We start from the raw sequence: 10,596 nt of genomic DNA, 5'->3' as shown, positions 1-10,596 counted from the left end.
TATAAAACATTAAGTTTTCGGTAACGCGCGCGTTACCTTAATACTTTTATGCGCGGAACAATGAGACGAATCACGTGGTATGAAAAAAAGACATAGTTGCTTTTAAGAAAAAGTATGCAGACGCGTGTTGCAAATTACATATTTTTTCTTAAACGAACTATGCCTTTTTTTCATACCAATTGATTCGTCTCATTATTCTGTGCATAAAAGTATTAAGGTAACATTACCGAAAAATTAATGTTTTACAAGATATTTTGTATTTCATGTCAAAATACTAGAACTTTCAAGCCTCACACAATTCCAAAAGTTCTCAACGAATAAATACTTTATTACAGTGTTTTAAAAAGCTCTCGAAATTAGCTACAAGAATATGTATTGGAAAATTATGGGTTTCCATTTTGAGAAATTAAAGGTGTCGTTCACGTATATAAGCTTTAAACGACTATTCATGGTCAAACCAATGTGACACCGTCTTACGTCCCCCTTGGATTTTATTTTAATTTTAAATGTGCAATTAAATATAATATTATTTAATTTTTAAATTTCATTTCAAAATTTTATTTTTTATTTTAAAAATTATTCATACGGATTATTTTTTTCAACTATTCGTACCGTTTTTAAAATAAAAATCAACTTTTGAAATTAAATTACCGCTATCTATAATTGCTATATGTGGCATATTATTCACGCACAGGTAGGTAATACGCCACTTTGCTCAACTTTTGTATTTCTTTCTTTTTAATAGAAAACAATCGAAATATTTTATTAAAACCATATATGAATAACAGGTAAAAAAAAGGAAAAGGAAAACCAATACGCAAAGATACTTGAAAAAGAAAAAAAAATAGGAAAAAATCAAATATTTCTTAAACGTGGCATATCCCCCCCCCCCCCGAGTTACCCTACATATATAATCACATACGGCTGCGAGCGTCTCGATCGATCGTTATCGAAAACTTTTTCATTCGTGATTCTATAAAGGAAATGCTTCGAACGAAAGTTGGTTGATTCGAAAGGGGGGACATGTGACATTCCAATGTGAGACGCGTCATACGTGTTATCATTTTCGAGAAATTTTCAAGGAGACGAATTTCTTTAACGGAACTTGATTTTTTCTTCGAAACAACAGTCGCGTACGTCTCGTCGTATCGAGACGTATCACAAACACTATATGACAAAGCACTCTTTCTTTAAGAATTTCCCGGGATATTAAAAATTTTATTACAGATAATATTTTTAATATAAAATATGAAAAATATCTCGTAAAGTATTCTCATTTTTGTTCCAACGTAGAATAACGAAAACAAAAGAAAGTTATTTTAAAAAAATTAATCGCATTTCGCAAGACGCACATATATAACATTTAGCACAATTTGCAAACGTTGAAATTGTTATTATTCCTTTCGTTATTCCACGTACAGAAATATGAAGGCAAAGTTATGGAAAAATGAATTATACTTGGTAAAATATTTCATTGTTAAAAGTAGCGTAACAAAATTTTAAATATCAAAAAATTTTTAATAAAACAGGGCTTTATTACAGCGTTTTGAAAACGTCTCGACGAGACGTATAACTTTTACCCTAAAGAAAAAATCAAGTTTTATTAAAAAAATTTATCTTTTTTACATTTTCTTGAAAACGACGACACGTATAACACGACTCACATTGGAATCATACGTCCCCCTTTAAGCCGAACAACTTTTGTCCGAAGCATTTCTTTCTAGAATCACGAATAAAAGTTTTTGGGGGTGATTTATTACAACGGGACACCCTGTGTGTGTGTATATATATATTTGGTATATGTAATTTTGGATCGTTAAACGCAATATAAATATGACAATAAATAGCCTTATATTACTTATTTACTATAAAATTGACGTTTGTAATTATTTATTTATTTTTTCCAACAGTTTAAACTAATTTACAAATCTGAAAAAATACTATTTCATCGAAAACTTGCCTTCCATCAAAACTTGTATAAAAGTGCTCGGTTAATTTTTGTATCTTTATCTTTCAGAAATACAGTCAAATAAGCCGCTTAAACTACTCGTTTTATTTATACATCCATAAACAGGATGTTCCATTACGAGCAACCTCGCGGGCCAACCAAATATGTTTCAAGTACAGTCAAATAAGCCGCTTAAACTACTCGTTTTATTTATATACATCCATAAACAGGATGTTCCATTACGAGCAACCTCGCGGGCCAACCAAATATGTTTCAAGTACAGTCAAATAAGCCGCTTAAACTACTCGTTTTATTTATATACATCCATAAACAGGATGTTCCATTACGAGCAACCTCGGGCAACCAAATATGTTTCAAGTACAGTCAAATAAGCCGCTTAAACTACTCGTTTTATTTATACATCCATAAACAGGATGTTCCATTACGAGCAACCTCGCGGGCCAACCAAATATGTTTCAAGTACAGTCAAATAAGCCGCTTAAACTACTCGTTTTATTTATATACATCCATAAACAGGATGTTCCATTACGAGCAACCTCGGGCAACCAAATATGTTTCAAGTACAGTCAAATAAGCCGCTTAAACTACTCGTTTTATTTATATACATCCATAAACAGGATGTTCCATTACGAGCAACCTCGCGGGCCAACCAAATATGTTTCAACTTAATACGTCAATTATTTCGATATCAGTACAATCGGTGGTTGTTGATGTTTCTTTGGTAATGTATTTTTTTTTAGGGTGTTTAATATGGAATTTTTGTTTCAAGTATCATTTAATTTTTACGGTTTGCGAAGGACCGTCCAAAAATGTGTCAACGTTACGTTGTTACGTTTAAGAGAAAAAAAAAAGAGAAATAAATCAGCGGTCAAACAATCGTATCGTGATTTTTGTTAAATAACGTTACAGAATCGAGCGACAACTTTTCGCGCGAGGATGAAGATGACCTAAACACGATTGCGACAAATACGACGAAGAAGAAGAAGAAGAAGAAAAAGATTTTTAGTCTTTTTTATTTATTTATTTTTTACGACGACGATTCAATGCTATTTTTCATTTCTTTTTCCGTTTCGATTGTACAATAAATGACGGTAAAAAAAAAAAATTTCGACTCGAGTTCACGACGTACTTTTAATTATTTATTCGAGTAAGGAAAAGACAATGACAACTAAATGAGTTGTCAGTAAATCGTCAACGGTACGCGTTTGAAGAAGGGAAAAATTCACAAGTCGCAAACTGGAATTTGAAATATTTTTTGATAAAATGTTATAAATTCATCGGGACTCGTTTTAATTTTTATCGTCTTTTCATTACTCAACCGAGCAATTAAAAGTACATGGTAAACTGAAGTCGAAATCTTTTTTTACCGTCATTTATTATATAATCGAAACGAAAAAATATAATAAATGAAAAATAGCATCGAATCATCGTCGTAAAAAATTAATAAAAAAAAACTAGGAATCTTTTTCTTCTTCTTCTTCTTCATCCCTGTATTTGTCACAATCATTTATAGGTCATCATCTTCATCCTCAGCAAAAGGTCGTTGCTCGATTCTGTAACATTATTCAACAATCGCGATACGATTGTTCGACTACTTTATTTTCTTTCTTTTCATCTCTTTTGGGCGGCCATACCGCTTACGAGCGACCCACATTTTGTCGGTCAATTATTTCAATAGTCATATATGTAGATGATATCTAACAAGTATGGCGCAAAATGACCGACGTACCGAAATGACTTGAAAAACAAATTTATTTCGCACAAGTGGGGGGGTGGCTGTACCCCACCCAAAGCAACCTACTTTTTTGGGTCAGTCCACGCGAAGCTTTTATCATCGAACGACATAGTAAATCACCGCAAAAAGTTGAACAAGTATCGAAATTATCACGAAAAAATTGAGCTAGCACCAGTTTTTGTCTAAATTATTCTATCGATTTCAAGATTTTACCATTTTTATACCACCGTTTGTACAAAGTATCGCGCGCGCGACTGTCGACTTTGAAAGATTTTACGACGTACGAAATGGCGAACGACAAATATCACGCAAAGTATAAAATTACCTGCCGTTTACCTGGTTGTGGAAGCTTCTCTTGCTTAATTTTTTTCAAAATCTCCTTGACGTCTCTCTCTCTCTCTCTCTCTCTCTCTCTCTCTCTCTCTTTCTCTCTCTCTGGATCTCTCTGAATCTCCTTCACGTTGTTTTATCTGTATGCGGTACCAAGCGGCAGGGCGATGAAGGCACTCTCGATCCCCGTTCGCGTTGAACCCGGTGCTGGACCGCGCACTCGCTCTCGGCACGATCTTACGTACTGCACACACACACACGAAAAAACACCGTTAATATAATTAACATCCACAGATTTCCAATTATACTTACCCTTATCGCAGCTCGCGTAGAACCGTATACGTGTGATGAACTCGATGCAGAGAAACGCCAGATACGCACAAGTGAATATCGAATAATCTCGATCGCTGTGACGTAGCATACACTCTGTGTAATCCACGTATACCGTTCAAACGTATAGACATGGTTCGCTAACCAACATGAAGATGGCGCCCTCGCTGCGATGCGTTTCCGAACGCTTCGCGCGTGCAGCGCCTTTAGGAGAGAGAGAGAGAGAGAGAGAGACAGACAGACAGACACGGCGTATGTACGCAGCGTCAATCGCTATTATTATTTAAAAGCACTATTTCCACGGTAACTTTATTATTATCGTTATTTGTATATTCATTCGACAAGTTTGCATAAGAATTTATCAGTCTCTTCCGCCAAGAGACGACTCCGTAGACGCGCGGGATGACACGCCGCACGCGGCATCAGAGCGCGCGCGTTGACCAATCACAAATTTTCAATTCGCCGCAGGCGATTCGCGGCAGCCTTACGATTGGTCCACGCACCACTCCGTCGCACGCGGCGTTTCCCCTCGTTTACGGCGAGATATCTCAAAGCCAATCGCGCGCGCACACAAACGTGCGTAGCTCGTAGCATTAGCGTAACGTAAGACCGGCTAAACCAATGAGCATCCGGCATACAGTCGCGCCGTATCGATGTCGACGTAACCACGCTCGTCGGTCGAGCGCGGTCTTACACACGCCTACGCTTATGCAGATGCAGCCTATGTGCCACGCGTTTGTTGCGCGACTGCCTTAAGGAGGGTGGGGGGGGGGGGACCAACGAGGATCGAATTTTCTACTTTGCGCGTAACACGTGACCACGTTCGGAATCTCGTGCGACTCGGTGCAAGAAGAAGCGTATAGAAGCGAATCGAATCATCCATATCGCATCCATCGCGAGTGAAGAAACAACGGCGGCTCAATTGGCGAGATAGAAATATACGCGTATATCGCATCACCAACACGCAACGATGGACGATAATTCAAAATTGGATCGTGCCGAAAGCGTAACGGTATCGGACGGTAAGCTGCCTGTGTGATTTTACGTTTTTGCATCGATATATTCGCATATTCGTTTTGCGCATCTCGCGAACGAAAACTTGACGGGGCTGAATTACGCGTCTGTCTCTTGTACTACTGTGTCTCATCTCTCTCTCTCTCTCTCTCTGTCCTTTCGCTCAGATTGCCCGCTACGTTTGGAAATGATGATTGACGGCGTACCGATACGAAAATTATTCGTCACCAATTTGGCTCGGGAGGTTCGTATCTCTTTCTGGTCTTTGTTTCTCTCAATTTTTATGCCACAAATCTCACACACACACATATATATATATATAATTCCATTACATTTGTCCGGCGACTATCCGGCGCGTCCATCTCTCTCTCTCTCTCTCTCTCTCTCTCTCTCTCTCTCTCTCGGTTTGTCTGACAAACATTATTTATTCCAGACAAATAAAAACCATATACGCACGTTCTTTTCGACGTACGGACACGTCCACGCTTGCCGTTTCGTTTACCGAAATCAGGGTATAAACAACTGTGCGTTCGTCACGTTTACCAAAGCGGCAGATGCAGCGACGTAAGTTTCAAAATTAAGGAGGCTACACTGTGCTATATACGCTACTCGAATTCATCGAGACCAACGAGAGATACGGTTGTGTTTGTGTAAGCCATTGATAATTGTTTGTCGCAGAGCGATGCGAGACGGGATTGAGAAGCGCATAACGTTGCACGACAGACGTTTAAAGGTGAGGCCCGCGTATTCATGGTATCAACCTGACAGTGCGGACCAGACGTTCATGTACGCGACGGTGGGAAATAATGACGACTACGACGACGACGGGGACTACTCGACCACCGAAACTGGCGAAACACCACAGCTCAGCACGGAACAATACGTTCACAACGATCGTCTGACGAACGACATCGAAAATGTATCGATTCATATGCTCAACGACCATTGCTTGAAACATATCTTGCAGTTTTTGCCAATCGTACATAGAGTACGCATAGAGATAGGCGAGTATATATATATATAGATGTTATTCATGGGGCGCGTGGCGCGTCCAACATTTTCTACATATCGCGACCTCGTTGACATTATATTATCCCCCTGCTCTATATTAATTTACAGTTTGCAAGCGCTGGAGACGCGTAGTCAACAATTCGTGGCACACCACCGAGACGTTGGATCTCTCGCCATCTACGTGGGGTATCGCGCACACCCATACCATCCCTATGGTCGTACTTCGCAAAATATTGCTGAAATGTGGCAAATTCTTAACGCGAATAAATCTCAACGACCCGAATAATTGTCTGACCGAAGACACGTTGAACGTTATCGGTCAACTTTGTCCCAATCTCACGAATATCGACGTTACCGGGCTTACATCAGTTGCCGCGTCGGACATACGTGCGTTGGCGAAACATTGCAGGAACATAACCGAGCTTCATTTAGGATCGGTTACGTCGAAATGCGACAGCGAGTTGAATCGTCTGTTTGCGCTCAACGAAAAATTAAGACATCTCGCGATAACGGTAAATTGCATTTCGGGCAAATGCTTATCGTTTTTACCAGCGCAAACTATGCGTACAATTATATTGGACCGTTGCTACTGTCTCGGGGACGCTCACCTTTCAACGGTAAATATATAGATATTGTTGTTCACTCATCACTTTTATAACTTTTCGATCGGTGCGCGACACATCGATCCGTGTGATACATCGTTGTCACACACGTCTCTCTCTCTCTCTGTTACAGGCACTGAAGAATCTCAAAAATTTGAAACATCTAGCGATCGTTAAATGTCCCCGTATAGCTGAAAGCACGTTCCAAGTCGTCGGTCAGTATTGCAAAACTCTGACAACGTTGGAGCTCAACGGAAACTTTCCTTTGGCACAAACGACGGATATGTCGTATTTCAATCAACTTGTCGATCTGCAAGTTTTAAAAATCACGCACAATCCTAAGGTGTCGGACCGTTTCTTCATCGGTTTGGTACAACATTGTCAGCAGCTTACCAACGTAGACATTACGGGTAAATTACAATTGCGCGCGCGTGTGTGTGTGTGTGTCTGTTTGCGTATATATATATATATATATATATATATATATATATATATATATGTATATTTGCCACTTTTTTTATCCTATTTGAAAATTACTCTTTTACATCCAACAGGTTGCCACTACGTGACCGATGTCGGATTAACGGCTATCGCCTCGTTGGCGAGACTCGACAAATTAGTCGTCAGTTATACGCGTTTGCTTACCGACGACGGCTTGAAAAACGTGCGTGGCCTAAAAGAATTAGAGTGCCGAAGATGTCTATTCAGCGATCGGGCCGTGACAACGCTCATCCGATCCTCGCCTGAATTACGATTGTTGGATATCTTTGGATGTAGGAATATCACCGACTCCACTCTTGAGGTTGCCAAACACGTTTGTAGCGGTCGAACCAACAACGTGACGTTGAACGTGATCTGTGGAGGAACGGGCGGAATTATCGACAAGAAAGTAATAGGTCGAGAGAAAGTGCCCGCGCTGTTAAATTTATATTCATACAGTCTTAACCCCAAGTAAAATTGCGTATCGATTTTGCGGGGCATCAACGCCGCCGCCGCCGCCGCCGCCGCCGCCGCCGCCGGCCGGCATGCTTCGACCTCTCTTTTACGCGCCGCATAAAGCCCCGGCGTCAGACCGTCGGCCGTTTTACCTGGGCCTCGGCCGAACGTGCGATCGTGGATTATTTTCTTTCGTTTTTTTTTTTTTTGCCACAACGGTCGCGGATGACGTACAAGTTAAATTGTTACGCAAGTAACGCAAGACAGAGAGAGAGAGAGAGAGAGAGAGAGAGAGAGCGACGAACGTAGATATTTATTTTTGCGACAATTTTACAGGGTAGACGTATCGCGGAACAAGATTTCGCGATTCGTCCAACGCGGGCGATGTTCGTTCAGCGTGTGATCGAGAGACGAGTGTTTTATTTCTTACGGTATTGCGATTTTTTTTTTTTTATTTCCTTTATTACAAATTTACAGACACGCCGTCGAATCGAGCACAAAATGTACAAATTACACGTCAAGCGACGTTCGTTGCAATGTTTTTTAACGCGCGGAGATATTTAATATTTTGTAATTTTATACTCGTTTGTTTTCTCTCTCCTCCGCCCCCTTGTTTCCGTCTCTTTTTTTTTTTTTTTTCCTTTCATTTATCCCCGGAGGATCATCGTACGCTCGCTATACCATATTGGCACATAAACGCATAAACGCATTTTTTTGAATTACCGAAAACAAATTGCACATCAGCCGTATACAATCGTGTGCGTATAATATATCGCACGCGCGGTAAATAATACAATGTAATTGAACGTAATCACGAATACGTTGAAATATTTCAAATGTGTTGAGCAAGTTAAATCTAAAATGTACGTATAATACATTGTACTACGCGGTGTAGTAATCTTTCGTTGGATCAATAAACACAAATTATCTATTCAATTTTATTAGGAAAGAGAATTGACTCTTTTTAGATTATCTTTCCGATTCTTTGACTGTATAATTAACGAATTCGTGATATTTTCAACTTTTAAACAACGAGACAAATTATATTTTTAATTCGTTTAAATATATTACAACTCGATATCGTTACACAAGTTAATTCGTGGAATAATTAACGTTCCGTTAACTTTTGTGGTCGGTATTATTTAAATATCTATTTTCGTTCGACAGACACTGCTGCTCTCAAGTGTGCGAAAGGCATATAGCGGCGATAAGCGCGGACCCGCACGATATTTTATACTTTTTACCGCGTTTGAGTCCGCGCGCGAGCCGCATTACCGCGTATATGGGGTGCGTACAAAAGTAGTATCGGAGAGATATATATTTTTGTATCAAAACGATATAAATTTCGTTTCCGCTGCGAGATCTCGTTGTACGAACACGTTGATTAATTAAGATTTTAGTCGTAGCCACACGGTATATTTGTGAATATTTTATATCTTTTGTCAAATATATATTTTTTATACATCTCTTATATATGGTTTTGTGTATCTTTAGTACCTATATATCGATTTTTATTACGTCAAGTACGTACGCGATAATTAAGTGCTGATAAAAATAAAGAAAATTTATGATCGCCTTATGGAAAATAGCGACAATGGATTCTTATATAGGTATGATTATTGCTTTTATCGCATATATTGTTATTTCGGACACTCGATATACCTAAATTATTTAAATTTACTCGCAACAATGGTTTTTTTGATATTTTTGCACATCCATTTGCGATCGGTTCGACGTAGGAGATAAGCTACACAGCTCAGAGAGCCGTTGTTAATAGGAGGGTCACGCACGAGCGCTAAAAATTTTACGTGGCCGATCAATTTATATCTCGGCCCCAAGGGGTGAACAAGCGCAAAAACTGTAATGCGTAAATTTAAAGAAAACAGTATAGGTTTTCAAACGTAAAATTATGGCGCGCCATCGATGGCGCAGGGCATATCCAGAATCGAAGCACCTACGCGCGAAACGCAGCAGATTACGTAAATCGAAAGGGATACCGCCGCCGTTCTCGCTCCAGCTTGAGGTATATTTGAAACATCAAAGTATTTATAACAGAAATTTTATAGTTATATACATTGGTTTATCATTCACGGTCTTGTATTATATACATTACCGTGGCGTTATATCGTTTATCGTTATATTTTCAATTTTTAATTATAGGTTGTGCGTGACCATAGAGCGTTTATCACTCATCGCTACGTGGGTCGCGTCCCGGGTCTGTCCAGCATGACCGGAGAATATTTAGGCACACGGAAGTGGCAACATATTATTTCAACGACGAAGAAAAATTTCCATCCGACGGCCACTCGCGCTAGGAGATTCCGCTTATGTATTACCACCAACATCATATTGCCAACACCATTATTAAAGATAACGGACATTTGCGAAAATGCCGCACAAAGATATTATATATAATTTCTGCCAATCTTTGCCGCACGGGTATACGCAGTGTAGTTGAAAGATGTTTCGGTTTATTAAAAGGCAGAATGAGGAGTTTAACGTATATATATATATATATATATACTTTGCCTATGTTCGGAGTTGATCTCACGTCTGAATGTAACAGAGAGCATGTCGCGTCATTCTTATATATACGTGCGTTCCAAAAAAAGATGAACTCTTAACAATACCATCGCAGTGACGTCAGGTGTCGCGATATACAAAATCAC

At 39.3% G+C, this 10,596-nt stretch overlaps 1 protein-coding gene across 1 annotated transcript; it reads left to right on the top strand.

Moving 5' to 3' along the window:
* Positions 1-5,568: 5,568 nt before the first annotated feature.
* LOC139824634 (putative RNA-binding protein EEED8.10) lies at positions 5,569-8,791 on the top strand. The gene is made up of 7 exons (XM_071797170.1): positions 5,569-5,622; positions 5,812-5,942; positions 6,057-6,162; positions 6,211-6,382; positions 6,498-7,006; positions 7,125-7,401; positions 7,546-8,791. The coding sequence occupies exons 1-7, from the start codon at positions 5,569-5,571 to the stop codon at positions 7,944-7,946; spliced, it is 1,650 nt and encodes a 549-aa protein (XP_071653271.1). The 3' UTR covers positions 7,947-8,791.
* Positions 8,792-10,596: the final 1,805 nt, after the last annotated feature.

The sequence above is a fragment of the Temnothorax longispinosus genome, unplaced genomic scaffold, assembly GCF_030848805.1.
Source record: "Temnothorax longispinosus isolate EJ_2023e unplaced genomic scaffold, Tlon_JGU_v1 HiC_scaffold_48, whole genome shotgun sequence".
In the NCBI taxonomy this organism is placed as follows: domain Eukaryota; kingdom Metazoa; phylum Arthropoda; class Insecta; order Hymenoptera; family Formicidae; genus Temnothorax; species Temnothorax longispinosus.
Note: the sequence above shows the minus strand (reverse complement) of the source record. Positions and strands in the feature narration are given on the sequence as shown.

Excerpts from the sequence above, each read along its gene's own strand:
- LOC139824634 (XM_071797170.1), top strand. The coding sequence starts at position 5,569 with ATGATTGACGGCGTACCGATACGAAAATTATTCGTCACCAATTTGGCT. Across the intron at positions 5,623-5,811 it reads TCACCAATTTGGCTCGGGAG|ACAAATAAAAACCATATACG; the intron begins GTTCGTATCTCT and ends TATTTATTCCAG. Across the intron at positions 7,402-7,545 it reads TACCAACGTAGACATTACGG|GTTGCCACTACGTGACCGAT; the intron begins GTAAATTACAAT and ends TACATCCAACAG.